Raw genomic sequence first — 25887 nt, forward strand, 5'->3', positions numbered from 1 at the left:
GAGTCACTTCTCCAGTTTTCTAAATCATGTTGATTTCCTCGTTCTCTCTGTTCAGGAATTTTCTTTCCATCTTACCGAAGACCAGAGTTTGCCCTTCTGCTGGAGGACGTTTTCACAGGGTATTCTTTTATCTCGCGATGTTTTAAAGCCTGGTTGAATTTGCTAGTAAAATCTGAGGGTGGCAATGAGAGGAACAGGAAATGAATCCTCTGGGGCAGGCAGCAAAGCCTGCTGGAGTGGTTCGAAAGTAAAAGAAACCTTCCAGGAGGCGTTTCCAACCCCACCCCTTTCCTCTCTGCCGGGTTTCCATGGTTTTTTGTTTTTTTTTTTTTTCTCTCAAGTGCCAGGAAGCAGCCTCAGGAATCAGGACGTGTGAAGTTAGGCAGTCTAGGGGTCTTGGCCTCGGGAATTTGGTGACTGTGAGGTTGCCGGGACGGGGTGGAGCAGGTGAGTGCCTGGTACCGAGGTGGCTTCTGGATACCACGTTTCTGGGACTCACTCAAGGGGCCGTGGAATCATTTCTGGGTCCTGCCAGGGCCTCAGATCTCCGAGTGAGTTTCTGTCTGAACCACAGCCACTGGCTTTGCTACTTTTGAACTCTGAGGAATTTCCAGTTCCTCTGCTGCCTCAGGGACACAGTGACTCTCTTCTGCTGGGTTACTTTGGAGACTCCACAAGACTATATACCTACTTATGTTTGTCTTCTTTTTGTTTGGCCTGGGGCACAGTGTTGAGCTACTCATGGGGTCAGATGCCAGTTCCCTGGAGCGCTTTGTCACGAAGCCCCGGGGACAGCCCCCTCCACTCTGCCGTGTTTTGGGTATTTTCTTTCATCTTCCCACTCCCACTCTGTCTCCTACCCACCTCACTGACTCCCAAAGACAACTCTAAATCTTTTGATATGTTTCCCTGAATTGATCTCATATCTTCGCAAACTGTATCATTGTTTTGTGTGTGTACACTACTTTTGGAAGGCAGCTATGCTCACCCCTCTACCACCAACGCCACCGATACACTCCTTTTTTTTAACTGTGTGACCCGGAGCAAGAAGGCAATTTCTCCAAACCTCTGTTTCCTTATCATTAAATGGGATTAATACTCCCTCATGAGGTGGCCATGGGGATTTAAACGGATAATGACAGCCTTAGCCGCTTAGAACCGTGACTGGCCCTAAGTACTTAGTACGTGTTAGCAATTAGTATTACATATTAGAATTATTTGTATTGTGTTCCTATTGCATAGCTTGTTCTATTTCTTTTTTTAAGCAAGCACACTGCGCTGCAAGTTCTGCTTTTGGCCATATCCCACTTGGTAACCACGACTTGCTCTTCCACAATGGACAGGCTGCTCAACCCTATGTAAAGGCTGTGTAAGCACGTGCCCATCAATCCTTAGCCTGATCCAGCTTGCAAACGTTTGCCCATCTGATACGTACAAAGTAGGGAGCTCGTTGCTTTATTTTGCATTTTTCAGCTTCTTCATGAGTCTGAGCATCATTCATCCACTTTGGCCATCTGAGTACCCGGTCAGGGAACCCTGTGTTTCTATCCACTGTCCTTCTATAGGGTTTTTCTTTTTCCCTTGTTGATTTGCAGGAAACCTTGTAACATTCTAGATGTTGCTACTCTTGTGTCCTGGGAACATGGACACAAAAGTTTCAGTCTCTGCTTTTGTGATGCTCACAGCTGAGGACAGGAACTAGTCACAAAACAGCGGGACACCAACTGGCTGGATGCTCTGGAGAGTCTCGAGGGAGAGTCAGGAAGACCCTCCTGGCCTAAGAGTTAGCCGTGAAAAGGGCTTCATTCTGTTGGTGTGTTTTCCCTCATAATTCTCAGAGTGGAGTCAGGGGTAGCAAAGGGCCACCACACTTCTCCTCGGCCCTGGGCAGGTGGCCGGGCTCTTTCAGACACCTCATTAATCCTCAGGCATCCGTGAGATGGGTCTCTGCCCTCTGAAAATTTATATTCCACTTGGGGAGAAAAAAAAAAAAAAGCAGTTCTGAAGAAGAGAGTTATTTGATTTTATCCCCCTCTGTTTTTATCATCAGAAAACATTTCAACTGACTGACAGCAAAAAGGCAGGGTTAATGTGTATTTTGTTCTCTGTTGTATCTCCAGGCCCCAGGCCGTGGTGAGGACCCCAGGATTTGCCTCCTTGGTAAGTTCTGCTGGGAACTTTGCAAGGAAGGACTGTGCTTCTAGAATTTTCTAGGCAGCTGAAAGTGGGACCTGGTGGCCTCCGGGTCACGAGGTGATCGTTGTATTTGAGGGCCAGTGGGGAAACCATGAGCGTTTCTGTTGAAGGTCAGCAGAGCCTCTGAGAGCTGTGGTGAGGGGCCTCCATTTCTAGACCTCCTGGCCACGCAGGAAGGCTCCATGAATTGAAAACATTGATGTCTTCATCACAAATGCAGCAAAATCTGTAAACCCTTGAAAGAAGAGAGTGGTAAACGAGGGTCCAAGGGAAAATGACCTGCCCAAAGCCACACAGCCAGAGCCAAAGGTCAAGTGGCCAGGGTCCCCGCCCAGCCCTGCCTCCTGTTCTTGGGCTCTCTCCTGGAGCTCTAGACGGAGGTGCTGCCTGGAGGCTGGCCTACCTCATTCAGCCTAAGTGACTCAGGAGTTTCGAAAACAGGAAGTTAGTGAGCTGTGCTGTTGGTTCTTTATTCGACTTTTATTCTTGTCGTAGATGGGCCAGGAGAGAAGAGGCCTGTGAAGCGGCTGCCACGGTGAGGATCCCAGGATTTGCCTCCGGTAAGGTCGGATGGGCCTCTGGAGAGGAAAGCCTTTGATTTTAGGGTTTTCTAGGCGCTGAGTGTGGGAGCTGGTGGCCGCAGGGCCCATGGGGAGTTCCTTGTATTTGAGTGGGGATGGGGACCCTGGGAGAGGGAGCAGCTCCTCTGAGAGCTGTGGTGAGGGTCCCCAGATCCCAGATCTCCAGGCCCCTCCGGCTTCGGTTGGTCATTCCTGGGTGTTTTTTTGTTTTGTTTTTGTTTTTTTCATGATACTTCAAGCCAATTATGCTGGGCAGATGATCAAATAGAAACCAAAATTTAAATCTCAACTGACTTTCCTGCTATAGTTACCCATCTGCTGATACACAGACCCACCAATATAAACACATGCATCAACAGATACATGCGTGCACACCTAAGAATTCAATTGTTTATTTTTTTGAGAAATTGAAGGGGTGCAGAATAGTACAGGAATAATATAATGGCAACCACACACTGGTCATCAGAGACTTGTGCTTGTGAGGTTGAGCATTTATTGGTGAAGTCACACATCTCTTCGGTTTGGCTAGAAGTTTTTTGAGGTTTGGACACATTTTCTGGGGTGTGTGATAGTGCTGGCTGGGGCCTGCAGTGGACAGTGTTTGTCTGCAAGGTGGACCTCTGGCAGGTTCTGGGGGAACCCCCAGTTTGGGGCAGCCAGCCTGGGCTTGTGGGAGCGACCACACTATCACTTAAGTGTTTCGGCCTGACAGCAGCTTTCAAGTACTCTTGAGCGTTGAATGAGATACAGATTGTTGTCTCAGAAGACCAATGCAAATTTGGGGTTCCTTTTCCCTAGCTTTGAGGTAGTTTCCCAAAGGAGCAAGGGTGCTGCTGGAATGGTGCCCGAAGGATTGTTTGTGATTTGATGAGATTTATTTGCAATTATATTGCGGCATAAAAGGTGATTTAGGATTCTGGGATAAGACGCTGAGGTCTAAATCCAGGCTCCAGCATGTATTGGCTTGGTGTGTAAGGTTCTAATCCTCTCTTGGCATTAGTGGATTTGTTAAAAAGTCCAGTTTTCGTATTTTGGGGGTTTCTGTGGTCTTTCCAATTTTTAAATAATTTATAATCTTCAAAAACATTTTGATTATGTGTCTTTCTTCATTAAATTCCTTCACTGGCTTCCAACTGTAATTAGAATGAAATCCAAATCTTTGTGATGTCTGTCATTGAGGCCCTTGAGTGAGATGCTCAAATCTGGGCCTGATGCTTCTCACCAGCTTATTTCCAAAGTGATTTTTCACCATAGCAAAATGAGGGGGTAACAGCAATATCTTCAGAGGATTATAGTAAATGAGACAAGAAAAATACATGGTTATGCTTGTATGGTTATATGTTATAAACACATATATAAGCATTTACGTATATCAAAGTACTTTGGGGTACACATTTATTATAAAAATATTAGGTATGTATTATATAGTACAAATATCTTTATATGGACTTATTATTGAGATATATAATTTAAAGTGAAAGAAAACTTTTGGAGGCCTTTCCATTCCTGCCTGTCTCCTCCTCCTTATACATTATGTATCAAAATATTCAAAGTTTTATGTTCTGCATATGTAGATATGTGCATATTTTATGCATATATATATGAATATGTGAATAAAATTGGAAAAAAAACACCAGGTGTCACCCCCAGATTATTTCTTTTTTTTTTTAAAATATTTAAAATATTTTATTTCACCATTTTTTGCTTACATGAATATTAAAGATAGGACTGATTTAATTCTTACATTTAACATTCTATACAAGAGGTGTTTTTCCCCTATGGACCCCCAGATTATTTCTAAATGGCAAGTTTCTAGGTGGCTTTTCCTTTTCTGTTTAAAGTTCTCCAAGGAACATGTTACTTTTACTGTTTTAGGAAGGAGATAAATATAACAATGAATATTCTTTTAAAAATATTACTCTAACAAAGTTTCTAAGTCATGAGCTCATGCGGTAAACTTAGATCCATAAAAAAGGAAGTGCCTTTTTGGTCCTTATACTGAGGCCAGAACCTAGAGGTGGCCCGTTGTTAACGGTGTAAAATCTAGCGCAGGTGCTCATTCTTCCCAGGCACTACGACCAGAGATGTGATCTAAACAAAGGCTGAATCCCATTCCGCAGTATGTTCCGGAAAGCCTGGGTCAGAAAAGAAGCCCCTCTAGCTTTTTTCACTAAGTGTCCACTTTAGTAAGATATAAAAAATCACTTCAAACTGCATGGCCAGGCTATAGCAAGAAAAATGATACAACTGAGGTGAACTGGCTACAGAGGATGGACACCAGTTATGTAATAGCCAATGATATCCTGGCCTTGGAAATATATATATATATAAATAAAATTAATACATGTATACATCTATCACATACTATCAGAAAATGCTATTGAATATATAACAAGAGCCTTAAGAAGCTTTATTCTTCTTGTCTCAGTAATACTATTTCTATTTATTCTATTTAATTAAATATGCTCTTGTCTCAGTATACTACTTCTATTTATTCTAAGTGATAATTCTGTTAACGTAATCAGAGGTATACATGGAGATTTGCATTGTAAAATCATCCTAGATATAATCAGAGACTGGTTAGATAAATATTGTCCATTTGTATGATTACAATCTTACAGATTTTAAAATACATGTTGTAGAAAAAATAAAGACATAAAGATGTGTTTATTATCAGAGGAAAAATCCACTTGCCTCTCAGAAATATGGTGTGTTCAAATATGAGGGAACATATAGGTACATAAAATATTTGTTAAGAGAGATAGTAAGATATTAGGTATTTATCTTTGGATGATGGAATTATAGGCAATTTTTATTCACCTGTTTATCTTTTCTATATTTTCTAAAATGAATACAAGAAGCATTTTTAGCATTAGAAAAAAATAATTCTGCTGTCATTTGATTCTTTGGTTAATTTTATTCCATAAAACAATGTTTTAACAGTGGTTAGAGCCAGTTAAAAATGGAAGGACACTGGATTTAAAGGTAGTAAACAGAGCTGGGCCCAGTTCAGATTATTTCTAGGTTCATATATTGGAATAAAAATATGTCTTTACTTAGAGGTTTTAATTTAAGTACATATGCATTTAGGATAAATAATACATGCAAATGGTACACCTTCACGATGTGCAAAGGGTGTAGAATGAACAGCAAGTCTCTTTCTTGTCCACCCCGGGGCCTCCTCCAACCCTACTCCACCCCCAGGCCTTTAGTTCCTCTCCTCTGAGGCAGCCACTCTAGCAGCTTCCTGTGTGTTTTCATCAAAGATCTGTGAATACGATTGGATGTACTTTCTGAGTTAGGTTTGTTTCTTTCCAGAATTTCCTTATCTTATTGTTTTCTGCTCATGTGTATATATGTGTGTCTGTAATGACAGAAAGTCTCATTGTTTTATCTGTTTCTAAAAAATAAAAAACAGATGCATAATTTTTTTTGGTTATATTGCAACTCACTTTTTTCATTGTCATAATAACCTGTCTTGAATATCTATCCAGTTTTATTTCAGAAGATGGGGTGCATTTTCTTAGCTGTTGCATAATGTTCTGTAGTATGATTAGGTTTTTAGCCATTTCTTTATTGGAGGATATTTGGAATGTTTCTAATTGTTCAAGGTTATATCATGCTGTGGTGGGAGTCCACGTACAAACCCTGTTGAGCACACGTGTGTTTCCATTGAGTGCGATTTAAGGAATGAACTTGCTAGTTGGTTCCCTTGAATATCCAGGAGTTTTCGTTTGTTGTTTTTTGGTTTTTTTTTTGGTCTTTTTGCCTTTTCTAGGGGCTCACCCGCAGCATATGGAGGTTCCCAGGCTAGGGGTCTAATCAGAGCTGTAGACACGGACCTAAACCAGAGCCACAGCAATGCGGGATCTGAGCCGCATCTGCAACCTATACCACAGCTCACAGCAACGCCAGATCCTTAACCCACTGATCAAGGCCAGGGATCGAACCCACAACCTCATGGTTCCTAGTCAGATTCATTAACCACTGCACCGCAACGGGAACTCCTTGTTTGTGGTACTTTGAACACATGCTTTTAGTTGCTGGCTGCACATTTAAGATACCTTTCCTAAATAAAAATATTTTCATGATAATTGGTTGCTTTTGTAGTACATGATGTAGGCTCTGCAGGCTTCATGAATCTAGTGTAAACCAAAATGTATATTTCCAAGACACTGTCCTTCTGCTTTCCTAACCAAGAAAACTTGTCTAAATAATAATGTCGGTTAAAAAGGAGAAAAACGTTTTGCCCATAACTCCAAGAAGGAAATAATCAAAGATATGTACAGGATACATGAAAAAACCTCTCAATGCAATATTATTTTTAATAGTAAAGAAATGGAAAATTGCTTAAAATAAATTTTGATATCTCCACATGGTGGAAATTAAGAAACACTAAAAACATGCCCAAAAAGAATATTTATGGTAGGATAAATGTTCATTCTAAATACTAAGTGGGTAAAAACAAAAACAAAAACAAAACCCAGGTGTACATAGTTGGATGTGCAATCCGACTCTAATTTTTATATAAATGCACCTTTGTGTGTATGTGTGTGTGTGGGGGGTATATAATAATGATAACTGTGACAATTTTGTAATTTATTATATTTTCAATTTTCACCAAAATAACCCCCAGCATTCTATAATCAGGATTGGAGGAAATTGAAGTGTAATTGATTTACAATATTATATAAATTTCTGCTATATAGCAAAGCGATTTAGTGATATATGTATATATTATATATGTGCACACACACACACTCCTTTTAAAAAATATTCTCTTCCATTATGGGTGATCATAGGACATTGACTATAGTCCTCTGTGCTGTGCAGCAGGGGCTTGTTGATCATCCCCTTCATGTGTAGTCGCTTATGTCTGCGAACCTCAACCTCCTACTCCATCCCTCCAAAGATGTTTCAAAAAAAAACACCAAGACTAAAAGCATCAAAGTCTTTTGCACCATTTAAAAAAGTACATTAAAATTTACCTTTATGCTTTCATTTTAACATCAAATTTACGGAATACATGGGTCCTGGCTCACTTGATCACCACCTCAAGTGACAGTCAGAATTTGTGGTTTCATCCAAGAAAATCAGCAAAGGCATGAAGCTTAAAAAGTCAGGAGCCTTAGAGTTCCCATCATGGCACAGCGGAAATGAATCCGACTAGGAACCATGAGGTTGCGGGTTCAATCCCTGGCCTCGCTCAGTGGGTTAAGGATCCGGCGTTGCTGTGAGCTGTGGTGTAGGTTGCAGACGCAGCTCGGATCTGGTGTTGCTGTGGCTCTGGTGTAGGCTGGCAGCTACAGCTCTGATTCGACCCCTAGCCTGGGAACCTCCATATGCCACTGGTGCGGCCTTAAAAAAACAAACGCGCTTGCGCACACACACACACAACAGTAAGTGGTAGTTTTCTTCCTCATCTGAACATAACAATGCGTTTTGACCTAGGTTACAACTACATCCTCCTAACGCTTGAGCAGCATGAATTTCAACAGATGTCTCTATAATATTGGGGAACATTTGGACAGTGATGACCTGGCTTCCCTCAAGTTCCTGAGCCTGGACTACATCCCACATAGGAAGCAGGAACCCATCAAAGATGCTCTGATGTTATTCCAGAGGCTCCAAGAAAAGAGAATGTTGGAGGAAAGCAACTTGTCCTTCTTGAAGGAACTGCTTTTCCGAATGAATAGACTGGATCTTCTGATCAATTACCTGGAAACCAATGAGGAGGAGATGGAGAGTGAGCTTCGGATACCAGGCAGGGCCCAGATCTCTGCCTACAGGTGGGGAGAACGTCCATGGTGTGGACCTGGGAGGTGGGGGTCGAATGAACATATCTTTAGGGGCCTGGCTGAGGCTGTGTGCAGGCTGTGTGTGTGGTGTGACTTTGAACACTGCAAAGATGTCCCATCAGGGCCACAGGAAGAAATTTGGAGGGAGTTTCTGTGGTGGCATATTGGTAACGAACCCAACTAGTATCCATGAGGATGTGGGTTCAATTCCTGGCCTTGCTCAGTGGGTTAAGGATCTGGCATTACCGTGAGCTGTGGTGTAGGTCACAGACGCTGCTCCGATCCCTTGCTGCTGTGACTGTGGTGTAGGCCGGCAGCTGCAGCTCTGATTTGACCCCTAACCCAGGAAGTTCCATAGGCCATGGGTGCGGCCCTGAAAAAAAAGGAAAAATAAATTTCCATGTTCTTTTAATGATACCAGTCACTGGATTAGGGCCATCCTAATCTGCTGTGACCTCATCTTAACAAGATTACATTCACGGAGACTCTTTTTCCAAATGAAGTCACATTTACACATACCAGGTGGACATGAATTTGGAAGGAGAGTGGGGAAGGTTATTATTCAATCCAGGGTAACTTTGGTTTAATAGAATTGTACAGTCCTTATAATGAAAATCTTTTCATTAAGGCACCAACTAATCATAAAAAACAATGGCTCCATAATTAGGAAAGCTGGAGGGTCTCGTCTTGGTCTTCTGAAGGTGGCACTCCTGCCATGTGAGCAAGGCCAAGGCAAACTGCCAAAGCAGAGGACATGGGCCTCTGTTAGAGGGTTAAGAGACTCTAACAAGGGCAGGAGCTGTCTGTTAAAATCTTCAAGACAGAACACTAAACCAACTATAATGGAAAAAGTAAAAATCATTAAAAAAAAATCTTTGACATGTTAGCTTGGGAGCAAAAGGGTCAGCACAGATACAATCTACTGCTTGTTCAACATTGTTGAATATTTTCCAGGAAATGAGAAATATGCTAGTGTGACCATTTTCCAGTTATAAGAAAACACTAGACAATTAAAATTTCAAAGTATCAGAGTTCCCGTTGTGGCTCAGCAGTAACAAACTGACTAGGACCCATGAGGATGCAGGTTTGATCCCTGGCCTCACTCAATGTGTTAAGGATCTGGTGGTGTTGTGAGCTATGGTGTAGGTCACAGACAAGGCTCGGATCCCACATGGCTGTGGCTGTGGCTGTGACTGGCAACTGTAGCTCCAAGTTCGACCCCTAGCCTGGGAACTTCCATAAACTGCAGGTTTGGCATTAAAAAATTTTTTTTCAAATTATCGTTGCTACCTATAAAATCATTACCTTATAAACCATCCAGGTTTCTTTCTGGACAATGATGGTACAGAAATGTCAGCAGATGTCAGTAATGCGAGATGTAGAAAGGCAAGATGTCTTGTGATAAGGTTAAAAGGGGAGATAGCTTTTGATTGGACCCAATCTTGGCCAAACTGAGAAAACATCACAGAACCACTTCTAGGGCAGAGATTTTCTGAGAAGGATGGAGTGGGTGATAATACTGAGTAACCGCTGCTTCTACACTGCAGTTGATCATTGAACAACATGGGAGTTGGGGGTGAGGACTCTCTGCACAATTGGAAACCCACTTATAACTTAGAGTCCACCCCTGTATCTTAGGTTCCACATTTGCAGATTCATCCGACTGCAGACCATGTGGTACTGTGTTAGGTATTTATTGAAAAAAAAATCCATGTACATATGGACCCACGCACTTCAAACTTATGTTGTTCAAGGGTCGACCATGTTTTTATTTTCAGATTTTCATTTTCTAATTTAATTTTGAAGTTAACATGTTTTTGTATTGAAGTTATTTTCCATTATACCATAATAGCAAAAGATTTGCTGCCGTATAAAATATTCCCTTATTCAATCAACAAGCATATCCCAAGAGCCTATCGTATTTTGGGAAATAATAATACCTGCCATGTTTGAACACTTAGTGTGTTGCCAAAGCTTGGTTTAAGGGTTTCAGGTACACTTATTTATGTCATCCTCAACCTCTCCCAGTGGGGTGGATATAATACTATCCACAGTCTACAGATAAAAATGTATAACATGTCTAAAAGCCCACAGCTTGATGGTGGATCAAAGGTTCCAACACCAGGAGCCAGGGTCCCCTGCACTTAAACCCTGTATCTCATGACCCTCTGTGCTTTTGGAAACCAAAAGGGCACTGATTCCACTCTCAGGGAACTCATCATAAACAGACAGTTACAGCGTGTGTTACCCTTCTAGAGACACCCAGGCACAGCGGGCTGAATGTAGCCTTGAGGACAGGCAGGCAGTGCCTGAGCTGTTGGTGGATGAGGGGTTGTCTGGAGGTGCACAATGAAATGGGGGTGTCGGGGGCACAGCATCAAAGGGTGAGGGGCAGAGCAGCTGGTTGGGTTTGGAGAGGAGATGGGGGGACGACGGCGAGGAGTGGCTGGAGAAGAGGTCAGCTCGGCTCAGTTTACAAAAGTCTATTCCAGAGGGAAGTGTTTGGCCTTCCTGCTGAAGGCAGTGGCTGGGAGAACATTGACTAGTTTTAATTAAGGAAGCGATGATCTGATTTGCATTCTGACAAGCACAATATCCAATATCAAAGCCTTTTTCTATTGCAACAAGATCTTGATTTTCGGGAGTTCCTGTCGTGGCCCAGTGGTAATGAACCCAACTAGTATCCATGAGGACGTGGGTTTGATCCCTGGCCTTGCTCCATTAAGGATCCAATGTTGCCGTGAGCTGTGGTATAGATTGCAGATGTGGCTCGGATCCCATGTTTCTGTGGCTGTGGTATAGGTCAGCAGCTGCAGCTCCAATTTGACCCCTAACCTGGGGACTTTGACTTCATATATGGCAGGAGAGGCCCTAAAAAGCCAAAAAAAAAAAAAAAAAAAAAAGTGGGCTAATTGGGCATGAATCAGTAGTCTCAGTGTCAATACACCCCTTTCCAAGGACTAAACCTATAAATCAAGTCATTAGCTGGCTTTATTTTATTTTTACTTATCATTTTGGCTGCACTTGCAGCATGCAGAAGTTCCCAGGCCAGGGACTGATCCTGTGTCCCAGCAGTGACCACACCAGATCCTTAACCCACTGAGCCACCAGGGAACTCCCTAGCTAGCTAGCTTTTTAAAGTGAGCCATAGGAAACAAGTGCACTGGGACTCATGTATCAAATGGGAAATTATTGAAGAAAGTAGTTCTAAAAGTGATTCTGTTTCCCACTACAGGGTCATGCTTTTTCAGATTTCCGAAAATGTGACCAGGTCGGAATTGAAGGACTTTAAGTTTTTTTTGAGTCAGGAGATTGCCAAATGTAAACTGGATGATGACATGGTAAGACCTGGTGTCTCACCGAGATTTAGTCCTGAGGGTGAGTCAGCCAGTGGGGACTTCTGAGACCAAAGAGAATGTGAGTCGGTAAAAGTAACCTGAAGTCTCAATTTTTTATCAGGGGAGAACGTTGTCAGGCATGAGTGCTGTAGATGCATTGCCTTTGTATATTGTAAAGTGCTGCTCATATTAATTTTCAGGAACAAGGCAGGGTCTTGGGAAGCTAGGGTGGGCACTTGGTTTGGAGAAAGTGGCAGTGAAAAAAATGAATCTAAAAGCCAGTATGGGGGCAGTTCCTATTGTGGTGCAGTGGAAATGAATCCGACTAGTATTCGTGAGGATGTGTTTGATTCCTGGCCTCGCTCAGTGGTCCAGGATCCGCTGTTGCCGTGAGCTGTGGTATAGTTCGCAGACACAGCTCAGATCCCCCATCACTGTGGTGTAGGCCGGCAGCTGTAGCTCCGATTTGGCACCTAGCCTGGGAACCTCCATATGCTTTGGGTGGGGCCCTAAAAAGCAAATAAAAAATAAAAAAAAATAATAAAAAAAGCCATAATGGGGAGTTCCAGCTGTGGCTCAGTATCCATGAGGATGTGGGTTCAATCCCTGCCTTTGCTCAGTGGGTTAAGGATCTGACGTTGCTGTGAGCTGTGGTGTAGGTCGCAGCCACGGTTCGGAACCCACATTACTGTGTCTGCGGTGTAGGCCTGCGGCTACAGATCCAATTCGACCCCTAGCCTGGGGACTTCATATGCCGCAAAAAAAAGACAATAAATAAATAAATAAATAAATAAAAGCCAATATGGTTCCATCCAGTTTTCCAACTTTATATCTCCTCCCTCTAGACCTTGCTTGATATGTTTATAGAGATGGAGAAGAGGGCCATCCTAGGGGAAAGAAATTTGGAGACTCTGAAAAGAATCTGTGAACAAATCAACAAGGCCCTGCTGAAGAAAATCTGTGATTATGAAGAATTAAACAAAGGTAAAAATAACCTGACGGTGGAGTTCCTGTTGTGGCTCAGTAGGTTAGGAACCTGACTAGTATCCATGAGGATGCGGGTTCAATCCCTGGCCTCACTCAGTGTGTTAAGGATCTGGCATTCCTGCAAGCTGCAGCATAGATCACAGATACAGCTCGGATCTGGCGTAGTTGTGGCTGTGACGTAGGCCGGCAGCTGCAGCTCTACAGTTCCGAGCGTGGGCACTTCCGTACACTGGCGGTGCAGCCCTTAAAAGAAGAAAAAAAAAAAAAAAACCTAAGAGCTGTGAATCAGCAAATGGTAGTCATAAATTGATTGAGCCCTCTATGTCACAGCTGTTTCAAATCAAATGTTTGTTTGTTTGTTTGCTTTTAAACTTCAGATCGAAGAATGAGCCTTGAAAGTGCTTCGGATGAATTTTCAAATGGTAATGCTTGGAGATGTTTTCCAGGTTTCTTTAGTTTAATTTACCCCCTGAGAGCTTCATAGACCCAAGAGACCTGCTCTGCTAATAGCAGTGGCTACGTTGACACTTTCTCTGCAGGTTGGTAGATGTCGAAGCTGTCAAAAGACAGAGGCCCTGCAGCCCCAAGTTTGAAATGAGGGCAGTTGGTCAGTGATAAGATTTTCACTTACTCTGTGGACTGCATGGATATTATATTTAAGGCGGTTTGTGAATTCTCACTTTCAAAATGAAACGGACAGCACTAACGGCTGGAACCTAGCCAGACCACAGACTGGGACTTGAACCCATATGCCAGGACTTGAACCTGGCCTAAACCCAGATGGAGACTTGAACCCACGTTTTTAAATGAGCACTCACCTGATGTCTGGACTTGTGGAGGTTCAGGGTCTTTATGCCTCCTCGCAGAAGGAATTCAGCGAGAGACAAAGGGATAGGCAAGAAATAGATTGATTAGGACGGAACGCTTGTGAGAGATGCAAGCAGGCGGGCAAGAGGGTCTTCCCGGAGGATTAGGTAGGCTACAGTTTTATCATCCAAGGGGAGTGGGGGTTGGAAAAGCCCACCTCTTCCTTTTGGGGAGTAGCAGCTCCTCCTTGGTATCCTGTAAGGTGTGTATTCAAATCAGCAGAAGGGCGGTCCTCAAATTCCTGTCTTGGTCTGAATCTGAACGAAGGTCTCCTTCCATCCCCCACCCAATGACCTGAGGCAATTCTGAACTTCCTTCCACGAGCCGAGCAAGCCTGCCTTGCTCTGATGGCTTTTTTGAGCAATTTATTAACTCTCGGTGATCTCCCAGTGTCCCCTAGATTTCCCTCTCTATCTATGATTCTTTATTGGGACTTCTATAACTACCCGTGTCTACTCCATCCCTATCAAAAGGGACCTTACGTTGTCCCGAGTGCCATGTCCCTCCTTACCAAAGGAACTTCCCTGCCGTGTCTCTTTCCAGATATGTCTCAACTGGTGATCCAGGAGGGGTCCCTGGGAGAGCTGGCCATGTCGGACTGTCTGGGAGAACAGGACAGTGATTCAGAGGTATCTTCCCGTCGCCTTTTCCCTTTGCGCTGCAGATACTATTTATCGGATTCCTGAGCATTTTTAGCTTCCAGATAAAACTGAACAGCTCTTTGGTTTCCTGTGTATTAAGTTTCTATTTCTATTGGAATAGTTGGAGGACAGAGGGGTAGGGAGCCTCTAACCTCGTCTTTCGGCAGCTGCATCAGCCTCAAGGGCAGAGAGCTTTGGGGGGAAAGATGAGCAGGATTGGAAAAAAGTTGTCTTTTTTTTTTTTTTTTTTTTTTTTTTTTTTTTTTTAGCTTGGCATTTAAAAACTGATTCTCCTTCGTGATTAGGTGTAAGCAGCAAAATGCTCATGATCCAAGTGTCTCTATGTTCTCATCCGGGTGAGCTGGCCCAAGAATTGCCTTTCCAGATATAATCACTTCTGTTTCTACAGCCTTCAACAATTGACCGCATCCTGACTCACCAGTCCATTCACTTCTCTCTGTGGCGGGAAGCAGAGGAAACCCTATATGCTAGAAGTCTAGTGGGAGACTTTTTTTTTTCTTTCTTTCTTTTTTTTTTTTTTTGCCTTTTTGCCTTTTCTAGGGCCACTCCCTTGGCATATGAAAGTTCCAGGCTAGGGACCCAATCGGAGCTGTAGCCAACCTACGCTGAAGCCACAGCAACACGGGATCCGAGCCGAGTCTGCGACCTACACCACAGCTCACGGCAACGCTGGATCCTTAACCCACTGAGCAAGGCCAGGGATCGAACCTGCAATCTCATGGTTCCTAGTTGGATTCGTTGACCACTGAGCCACGATGGGAACTCCCTGTAGTGGGAGACTTCTAATTAAGCTTGAGAGAGACCATTTATTTATTTATTTATTTATTTTTTTGTCTTTTTTGTTGTTGTTGTTGTTGTTGTTGTTGCTATTTCTTGGGCCGATTCCACGGCATATGGAGGTTCCCAGGCTAGGGGTTGAATCGGACCACCGGCCTACGCCAGAGCCACAGCAACGCGGGATCCGAGCCGCGTCTGCGACCTACACCACAGCTCACAGCAACGCCGGATCGTTAACCCACTGAGCAAGGGCAGGGACCGAACCCGCAACCTCATGGTTCCTGGTCGGATTCGTTAACCACTGCGCCACGACGGGAACTCCGAGAGAGACCATTTATTAGCGGGCTCCTGAGCAAATTACCAGACCTCTCTCAGTCTGAACATCAAGAATTAACCAAAGTCACGCGGCACTTGGTGAACAGTGAAGCACTCTGCAAGCGTCTTGCCCATCCATCAGCTAATGCTACCGAGTGCAAGAGAGATCATGTAACTTGTCCAAAGTCTTAAGGTTATTAAATAGTAGAGCCAGGAATTTGGCCCCCTAGCCTGGGGCCCTTTTCTCTGCCTCCAGAAACTGCACGGATTTCCCAATAAATGTTAACTACCTTAGTTTAGCACTGAAACAGCCCTGGAAAAGTTAGGAGGTCACCGCCTCTCCTCTGACTGATACTGTCAAGTGCTGGAGTCTAGATACTATAACCTGTAGCACAGCCAAGACCTGCGACTGGCACATCTCTATCCTCCTGTCCCTGTGATCCTCAGAAGTGGATTAAGCCGTCAGCTTTAAAAATCCTGGGGCCATGTTGTGTGACGGGCAGGCCCTCAGCTGTTAGCCCAGAAACCTGGATGAGTTGAGCAGAGAGCCAGGGGGATCACAAGGTCACAAAGTGGCAGCTCAGAGACAGCATGAGGACACCCATATGTCCAGCAACTCCTGCCCAATTAGAAATATATCCTAGTCCCTGGCATAGATGTCCTCTGCTTTGAGAAGAAAGGAGAATGAATAATACCAACACGGGAGTTCCTGTTGTGGCTCAGTGGGTTAAGAACCCAACATTGTATCCGTGAGGATTCGGGTTTGACCCCTGGCTTTGTTCAGTGGGTTAAGGATCTGGCGTTGCAGCAAGCTGTGGTCGTAGATGCAGCTCAGTTCCGGTGCTGCTGTGGCCTAGCCTCAGATGCAGCTCTACCCCTGGCCCAGGAACTTCCATGTGCCTCAGGTGTGGCTGGAAAAAGAAAAAAAAAAAAAAAAATCATACCAATACAGTGTGATGACAACACTATTCATAAATATGCTCAGGAAACCTGAGTGTGGGACACTGCTGTTCCACACTAACTGGGGGGCAGAAGTCTGGGGATCTTGGTGGGTGGGAATGAGTGGAAACTAGTTCCTTGGGGGAGAAGTGCCAAGTTGGGGCGGGGCTGTGAAAAGTGCACTCGGATCCCAGTTTAGCTGAGGACATGCCTCCGCTCTTACCTGGGGTTGTTTGTTCACATCTCAAGTGTTGGACCCACAGAGTCAGCTCCTGAGTTGGAGTTTTTTGTTTTCCAGGCATCAGAAGCAGTTTACCGAATGAAAAGCAAGCCTCGGGGATACTGTTTGATCTTCAACAATTATGATTTTAGTGTAGCACGGAAGAATATAGCCAGACTTCACAACATTAAGGATAGAAATGGAACAGACTTGGATGCAGGTACAGAAGAACCCAAAAGGGAAGGGAAATATTTCTAACACTTATGTTTTTATCAAAAGGCAAGAATAAAAGCTGAATCAACAGGGCCACAGGTTTTAAAAAAGATAGATAAAAAAACAAAACAAAACAAAACAAAAACAGAGTTCCCGTCGTGGGGCAGCCAAAATGAATCTGACTAGGAACAGTGAGGTTGAGGGTTCGATCCCTGGCCTGGCTCAGTGGGTTAAGGATCTGGCCATGAGCTGTGGTGTAGGTCACAGACACAGCTCGGATCCTGCATTGCTGTGGCTGTGGCACAGGCTGGCAGCTGTATTTCTGATTCAGCCCCTAGCCTGGGAACCTCCATGTGCCTCGGGTGTGGCCCTAAAAAGCAAAAAAAAAAAAAAAAAAAAAAAAAAAAGATGGATATAACCACATTTCCCTGTGGAAGTGAAGAACATTCATATGTATTTTCCAGTTTTCTGCTTTTTTTTTTGAAGTAATTTTTAAAATCAAAGTGATGTATATATAAACATAAAATATCAAATCTTACTAAGAGGTTTATAAAATGCAATGATAAGCTTTTTTATTTGTTTTTTTGTTTTCTTTTTTGGCCACACTCATGGCACTTGGAAGTTCCTGGGCCAGGGATTGAATCCGAGCTGCAGCTCGCCACCAAATCACCACCAAGAGAAATTCCAATGACTTTTTTTTTTTTTTTTGCTGGGGGTGGGGGCACACCGATGGCATATGGAGTTTCCCAGGCTAGGGGTTGAATTGCAGCTGTAGCTGCTGGCCTACACCACAGCCACAGCAACGCAGGATCCGAGACGAATCTTTGACCTACACCATAGCTCATGGCAATGCCGGATCCTTTAACCCCTTGAGCAAGGCCAGGGATCGAACCTGCGTCCTCATGGATGCTAGTCAGATTCATTAACTGCTGAGCCATGACGGGGAACTCCTCCAGTGAGCTTTTTTAAAATAAAGTTCAGAAAGTTAAGATAGGTTGATTTTATTTGGTATTTTTCTTTTTTTTTTTTTTTCTTTTTGCCATTTCTTGGGCCGCTCTCGCTGCAGATGGAGTTTCCCAGGTTAGGGGTCGAATCGGAGCTGTAGCCACTGGCCTACGCCAGAGCCACAGCAACGCAGGATCCGAGCCGCGTCTGTGACCTACACCACAGCTCACGGCAATGCCGAAACCTTGACCCACTGAGCAAGGCCAGGGACCGAACCCGCAACCTCATGGTTCCTAGTCGGATTCGTTAACCACTGCGCCACGACGGGAACTCCTATTTGGTATTTTTCTATTTTGGCCCCCCTGAGACATATGGAGTTCCCAGGCTAGGGGCCAAAGATCAGATCCAAGCCAAAGTTTCGACTGTGGCAACGATGAATCCTTTAACCCACTGTGTGGGGCTGGGGATCGAATTTGTGTCCTGGTGCTACAGAAATCCTGCCAATCCCATTGTGCCACAGTGGGAACTTCAAGATAGGCTGATTTTATTTATTTTATTTTTTTATTTTTTTGTCTTTTTGCCTCTTCTAGGTCTGTTTCCTGCGGCATATGGAGGTTCCCAGGCTAGAGGTCTATCGGAGCTGTGGCCACCGGCCTACACCAGAGCCACAGCAACATGGGATCCGAGCCGAGTCTGCGACCTACACCACAGCTCACAGCAACGCTGGATCCTCAACCCACTGAGCAAGGGCAGGGACCGAACCCGCAACCTCATGGTTCCTAGTCGGATTCGTTAACCACTGCGCCACGACGGGAACTCCAAGATAGGCTGATTTTAATCACCAGGACTCAATGAATGGTTTCGGTTAACATTTGTTTATTTATGCAAATCTATTCTAAGGTTTTAAAAAACCCACAGAACTTAAGTTCACTGACTACACCATTCATCACAACCATGTATCTTGTTATTGAAAAATAGGTTTCAGACCTTGATTTTCATTTATTTACTCTTAAATCATTTTTATTAGGGTATTGATTCTATTTCTGATCAAGGGTACAAAGTAGCAAGCAGTATGCAGGATGAGTAAGTTTTGAGATCTAATGTACAGCAAGGTGATCAGAGTTAATAATGCTGTATTGAACACTAGAAATATGTGAAGAAAGTCTGTTTCAGGTGCCTTCATTACACACACACACACACACACACACACACACACACACACACAGAGTAACTGAGGAAATATGTTACTAAATTTACTGCAGTAATCATTTCACTATTCATATCATAATGTACATCTTAAAGATATGCTATTTTTTATGGCTGTTTTCCAATAACTTTCATTTTATTTTAATTTTTTTATTTTGCAGCCACCCCTGTGGCAAGTGGAAGTTCTTAGACCAGGGACTGAACTTGAGCCAGACCTGCAACCTACACCACAGCTGCAGCAATGCTAGATCCTTAACCCACTGCGGTAGGCCGGGGATCCAATCGGCGCCCCCACAGAGACAAGCTGGATCATTAACCTACTGCACCACAGCAGGAACTCCCCAGTAAATTATTTACAAAAATGGGCACCCATTATGTGTTTGCTAACCCCAGATTTATATGAACTTTATGCTTCCGAGCTTTGGGTCCTCTCCCTTTCAGCCTAGTTTTTAATTTTGATGAAATTGTAGGGGAGGCAAAACCTTAACCTCTACCCACCTTAGATTTATAGGTGAGACTCTTGAAACAAAAAAGAAAAACAATTTATTAAAGCATGCAGTGCTCAAAAGTTACGCTATTTTAATTTAAAACAAAGAATCAGACAGGGAGTCTGAAAATGTTGAGGTTGCCTAGATCTATTAGCATTTGGGGAAAAAAATAATATTAAGTATGTAGAAAACAAAGCAATGAAAAATAAAGCAATTGCTAATTCCAGGAAAGACAAAAAAAAATTAATAAGAAAGGATGCATAATTTAAGAATATTGTGTGTACATAGTAGTAGCAATATTTCTATTGCTTTCAGTAGAAGCTGTGAATGTATAAGAGCACCAAGTGCTCATCACCCACAGTGGGAACTCAAAAGTCTAAAATTTATAGATGAATAAATAACAATGTACCCAAATTCATTACAAAATGGAGGCTAACACTAAAAAAAAAAAAAAAAAAAAGTAGTTAAAAGTTGAAAGTGGCTGCCTTCATACTAATGACTAGACAGAACATGACCAAGTAATAGGGAGGAGTAGAGAGGGGACGGCTGTTTTTTTTGGGTAATGACTTTTAGTTCTACTTGACTTTTTAAACATTCATATCTTGTATTTTGATGAACAGTTTTGAGAAGGTTTAGGATAAAATAAGTATGGATCTTTTATCCAGGAAAAGTTATTTGCACCTTATTTCTGATTATGCAAGTAATACAGTTAGATTTTAGACTGGTTATGTTGTAAGCCTAAATAATAGCTTACCCATCTTGTACACTAGTTGAGAAAAGACAACAGGCCAGTAATAGCACTCTCCCCTTTCTCATTTGCCTCAGGACTGGAAATGTTTGCAGCTAGTGGCAGTAAACACTAAAAGCTGTGGAGTTCCCTGGTGGCTCAGGGGGTTAAGGATGTGGTGCTGTCACAGCTGTGGCTCAGGTCGCTGCTGTGGTGTAGGTTCAGTCCCTGGCCTGGGAACTTCTACATGCTGAGGATATGGCCAAAAAATAAAGTGAATGGAATCCAGCTACTAACATAGACAGGTTTATTCTTTTGTTGTTGTTGTTGTCTTTTTGCCTTTTCTGGGGCCGCACCTGCAGCATATGGAGGTTCCCAGGCTAAGGGGTCTAATCGGAGCTATAGCTGCCGGCCTACGCCCGAGCCACAGCAACGCTGGATCCTTAACCCACTGAGCAAGGCCAGGGATCGAATCCGCAACCTCACGGTTCCTAGTTGGATTTGTTAACCACTGAACCATGATGGGAACTCCAGACAGGTTTGTTCTTCAGTTTTCATTCAAATTCTTATCTGATCAATGTTCTCGCTAGTTTTGGGTTATGGTCTGGGAACTATTGTGGTGTAATGTGACTTTTCTTGTTTCACTTTTCAGCGGCTCTGAGCAAGACCTTTAGTGATCTTCATTTTGAAGTAAGGCCTTACAAAGATGTCACAGCAAAGGAAATCTGTGATGTTCTGGAATACTACCGAAACTTGGACCATAATGACAAAGACTGCTTTGTCTGCTGCATCCTCTCCCATGGAGACAAGGGCATCATCTACGGCTCTGATGGGAGGGAAGCCCCCATCTATGATCTGACCTCTTATTTCACTGGTTCGAAGTGCCCTTCCCTTCTTGGTAAACCCAAAATTTTTTTCATTCAGGCTTGTCAAGGGGATAAATACCAGAAAGGTATAGCTATTGAGACAGACTCAGAACAGACAGAAGCCTATTTAGAAATGGATTCATCACTTCAGAAGAGATATATCCCAGACGAGGCGGACTTCCTGCTGGGGATGGCCACTGTGAACAACTGTGTTTCTTACCGAAGCACCATGGAGGGGACCTGGTATATCCAATCACTGTGCCAGAGCCTGAAAGAAAGATGTCCCAGGTAATTTTTGTTTCTTCAAACTTGCATTCATCTCGAAGTATCTGGCTGTGGATCGCCTAGCTGTAATTCTCAGGTCAGTTGCGATGGGGGAGAGACGGCAAGTGTGAGCATCTTGAGTTGACCGATAGAAAAAACTGAGATACTTCCTGAGGAGTTTCTTCTATTTAGGACCTCATACGACAATCAGGGTGTCATAGCGTTGGCCACGTCGTAAAGTCATGGAGTCCAGCTCTATCTCTAGGCAGAAACATGACTGAACCGACTCAACTAGTTGGGAAGGCTTCCAAGAAGGCAGTAGCCCATTTCAACGTTCAACCTCCTCCAACCCTGTCAAAGCTCTTTAATAGCTAACCAACCTCAAACCCTCTTGTGGAAAGTAAGTGCCAAAGAGGAGAAACCTTTTATATTCCCACGAATTTGGCCGGATTTGAAGCCACACAAAATGTGGGAAAATATCTTTCCCTCATTTATTGCAGCTGATGTTTCCTTTAGCTAAATGATGGTTTTGTGTGGCACAGCTCACCAAATGCACACACACACACACAACCAGCAGATAAGTAGCAAGGAATCTTCCGCAGGTTGTTTCTAGTTCTACGTCTCATTATGTTATAAGTGTATGAAGAGCAAGAATTGCCCATGGCAGATAAAGGACTGAACCAGAACATCCCCGCTACATTTTCGTTTTGCAACAGACCAGGAATCCTGCGAGGTTCCAGGAGGCTAGCAACAGAAGTGAATGAACAGGTTGCCCAACTAAGCTGTTAAGAGAGGATAGTGAGGAGTTCCCGTCGTGGCGCAGTGGTTAACGAATCCGACTAGGAACCATGAGGTTGCGGGTTCGATCCCTGGCCTTGCTCAGTGGGTTAAGGATCCGGCGTTGCCGTGAGCTGTGGTGTAGGTTGCAGAAGAGGCTCGGATCCCGCATTGCTGTAGCTGTGGTGTAGGCCGGTGGCTACAGCTCCGATTCAACCCCTAGCCTGGGAATCTCCATATGCCGCGGGAGCGGCCCAAGAAATAGCAACAACAACAAGAGACAAAAGACAAAAAAAAAAAAAAAAAGAGAGAGAGAGGCTAGTGAGGGAGTTCCCATCATGGCGCAGTGGTTAACGAATCCGACTCGGAACCATGAGGTTGCGGGTTTGATCCCTGGCCTTGCTCAGTGGGTTAAGGATCCGGCGTTGCCATGAGCTGTGGTGTAGGTTGCAGAAGAGGCTCGGATCCCGCGTTGCTGTGGCTGTGGTGTAGGCCGGCGGCTACAGCTCCGATTAGACCCCTAGCCTGGGAGCCTGGGAACTTCCATATGCCTCGGAAGCGGCCCTAGAAAAGGCAAAGAAAAAAGAGAGGCTAGTAAGAAAAGGGTGGGGTGGCTGAAAGAGACATTTGATTTCCACTTGACTAAAGTTTGATGACATCATAGGTGAGTCCATGGACAAAAACGCCAATTTGAGGCAGAGAATGTTGGGGGCAGGCGTTGAGGCAATGATCCTGAGTAAACCAGAGATAAGTTATTAAGCTCTAAGATAAATTCTTCACCTGGAAAGCTGTGGTAGGTCTTGGTTTAGCAACTATTTTTTTTAGTCTTTTTGGCTTTTCTAGGGCCACACCCTCGGCCTATGGAGGTTCCCAGGCTAGGGGTCAAATCGGAGCTGTAGCTGCCGGCCTACGCCAGAGCCACAGCAACACTGGATCCGAGCCTCTTCTGCAACCTACACCACAGCTCATGGCAACGCCGGACCCTTAACCCACTGAGCAAGGCCAGGGATCGAACCTGCAACCTCATGGTTCCTAGTTGGATTCGTTAACCACTGAGCCACGACAGGAACTCCTTGGTTTAGCAACTTATCATTTCAAACACCTAATGTTCGAGGGAAATAACAATCAGAGATCACAGCAGGTGAAGGGTTTACCAGTTGATTTTTTCCCCTACAGATGATTACAAAGTTATGTTATGTTTTTCAGGGGTGAAGATATTCTTACCATCCTCACCAAGGTGAACTTTGAAGTAAGCAATAAGGATGATAAGAAGAATATGGGCAAACAGATGCCACAACCTACTTTCACCCTGAGAAAAAAACTCTTCTTTCCTCTTAATTAATGCTATTGTTTGATTGCATAACACTATGCTTAATTTATTGAAGGGCTGCTATTTTCCCTATTTTGGGGGGTGGGCTAGATTGAAGGGGTAGTGCCTGAGTCATTTTTATGCAAATTCAAAGCTAAATCTTTGACTTTTCAATAGCTAGGCTGTAACAGCTACAGGCATGATTTGAATTATTTTTAATTCGATGAAAAAGTTTAAAAATAAACTAGCAGATACAAACAGTTATATTTTAAAAGATAAAAAGTTTAAAGAAATGTAACATCACAAAGGATCAAAAACAGCAGATGAATGTTCTTCCCACATCTTTCATCTACCTTCAGCCCAGAATAATTCAGTTGAATTCTCTTCAAACTGTTAAGTATTAAAAAAAAAAAAATTAAGGAAGTCATTCCAAAGTTTTAACCTCAAACACAGAGTTAATGGTAGCACAAAGGAAAAGTTTCCTACTTGAGAGCTCAGAATAAATGAAGGTTTTTAAAATTAAATCAGCAATCATGGAAGAAAAATCCATATTAAATAAAAATAAAATGTTAGGAGAAGGCATTGAGAAAAACCATAATCTCAGTCCCCTCCTGAGGAGGGCTGATTCCCTATTCCTGGTTCAGACTTAATTTCTGCGGACTGGATGTGATTTTATGGGAAAGCATATGAGCTATTCAATTGGTATGCAAGAGGAGAGCCAGCGCGCTCACTCACAGATGACTCCGGAAGCTTGATGTTGACAGTGAGAGAGCCATGGCCCCTGATTGCTGATGTGAGTGTGACCAGCAACCTCAGAAACACATGAGCCTCTGCCTCTGAGCCATGAGAAGACTTTACTTGTCAGTAGGAAAAGACTCCCTGACTCTGTTTAGACTTTGATTTCAAAAGCCTGGCTTTTGAATGATTTTCCTTGTTTAAAATTAGTTGTAAGTATAGCTTTCAGCCCACTTTTAAGAGGACTGATGTTAATAGAGTTTTAACTTTATACTTCTGGGACTACTTCCCAAATTATTGTACACACTAATTTACAAATTAAAAAAAAAAAACTAAAAAAAAAATTCTTGTGTTAGAAACTTTAAACGATTCTAAATATTTTATTATTTGTATTTCCAAACTTGCTTTTTAGGCTTTCAGTACTTAGAATATATACATGCTTCTATAGCAATCAATATGATTTGCTTTTTTGCTAACAATGCTGTGCCTCTTTTATGCATTTGCCCGTTATCTGTTCATTTCAAATCTTTAGTAATTTAGTAAATTATCTTTCAAAGCTAATTTTAAAAATATGAACTTTTTTTTAATGGAATAAATATAATTTTTCTTATTATTCCTTGGAGAGTGTTTATGTTTGTTTTGGTTTGGGTTTGGGGTTTTTTGTTTGTTTGTTTGTGTTTATGTTTTTGGCCACACTCCCTGCATGTAGAAGTTTCCCAGCCAAGGATTGAACCCACGTTACAGCAAGGACCAAAGCTGCTGCAGTACAACCCTGGATCCTTAACTCACCGTTACTCAAGAAAACTCGGTTTTTTTTTGTTCTTTGCCATTGGAATCTTACCGGCAGAAAAATGTTTGGATCATAGATTTGAAGATATGTTATACTTGAGCCTTGTAATGTTGGCTTACGGAGTTCTATTTTTTTTTTTGTTTTTGTTTTTGTTTTTTTTTTTTGCTTTTTAGGGCTGCACCCTCGGAAGTTCCCAGGCTAGGGGTCTGATCAGAGTTACAGCTTCTGGCCTACACATGAGCTGCCTCTGCAACCTACACCACAGCTCACAGCAACACTGGAGCCTAACCTACTGAGCAAGGCCAGGGATTGAACCCATATCCTCATGGATCCTAGTCAGGTTTGTTAACCAGTGCACCACAAAGGGAATTCCCAGAGTTCTATTTTTAAAACATTTCTTGACTACATTTAAAAATTGGGAGATGTGGAGTTCCCGTCGTGATGCAGTGGAAACGAATCTGACTAGGAACCATGAGGTTGCGGGTTTGATCCCTGGCCTTGCTCAGTGGGTTAAGGATCTGGTGTTGCTGCAAGCTGTGGTGTAGGTCACAGACTTGGCTTGGATCCTGTGTTGCTGTGGCTGTGGTGTAGGCTGACAGTTGTAGCTCCGATTGGACCGCTAGCCTGGAAACCTCCACATGCTGCAGGTGTGGCCCCAAAAAGACAAAATAAAATAAGTAAAAATTGGGAGATGTGACCTAAAAACCATAATACTTTCATTTGAAAAATCAGAATATCTGACCACGTTAACCCCATACTCCTGCTTGGCAACAATGGAGTGGATTCACCTAATCCCCACCCCTCAGCCTCCCACACCACCCGCCCAATTCCTTCTTATGAAGCTGCTGCCAATTACCATTTATCATCGTGCTTGTGTGATTCCTTTT

The 25887-nt window shown here is 43.2% G+C and overlaps 1 protein-coding gene and 1 long non-coding RNA gene across 8 annotated transcripts in view; one reads left to right on the plus strand and one right to left on the minus strand.

The window, feature by feature from the left end:
* On the plus strand, positions 1-24823 carry CASP8 (caspase 8). 7 transcript variants are annotated; one of them, XM_021074712.2, is made up of 11 exons: positions 1-119; positions 2121-2160; positions 2692-2756; positions 8229-8566; positions 11811-11916; positions 12759-12897; positions 13278-13322; positions 14311-14396; positions 16759-16900; positions 20912-21413; positions 23373-24823. In XM_021074712.2, the coding sequence occupies exons 4-11, from the start codon at positions 8262-8264 to the stop codon at positions 23506-23508; spliced, it is 1461 nt and encodes a 486-aa protein (XP_020930371.1). In that variant the 5' UTR covers positions 1-119; positions 2121-2160; positions 2692-2756; positions 8229-8261; the 3' UTR covers positions 23509-24823.
* LOC146396078 (uncharacterized) overlaps positions 1-25887 on the minus strand; it is a 1511729-nt gene that overhangs the window by 1013559 nt on the left and 472283 nt on the right. The window lies entirely within an intron of this gene.

The sequence above is a fragment of the Sus scrofa genome, chromosome 15, assembly GCF_054392235.1.
Source record: "Sus scrofa isolate SSC_HxYL_T2T_F1_AM1 chromosome 15, Sscrofa_HxYL_maternal_Yorkshire_Landrace_v2.0, whole genome shotgun sequence".
NCBI lineage: Eukaryota > Metazoa > Chordata > Mammalia > Artiodactyla > Suidae > Sus > Sus scrofa.

Bases quoted from the DNA above. Each gene is read 5' to 3' on its own strand.
- CASP8 (XM_021074712.2), top strand. From the start codon at position 8,262: ATGAATTTCAACAGATGTCTCTATAATATTGGGGAACATTTGGACAGT. The intron at 13,323-14,310 runs GTAATGCTTGGA...GTCTCTTTCCAG, and splicing joins TTCGGATGAATTTTCAAATG to ATATGTCTCAACTGGTGATC. The intron at 16,901-20,911 runs GTACAGAAGAAC...TTCACTTTTCAG, and splicing joins TGGAACAGACTTGGATGCAG to CGGCTCTGAGCAAGACCTTT.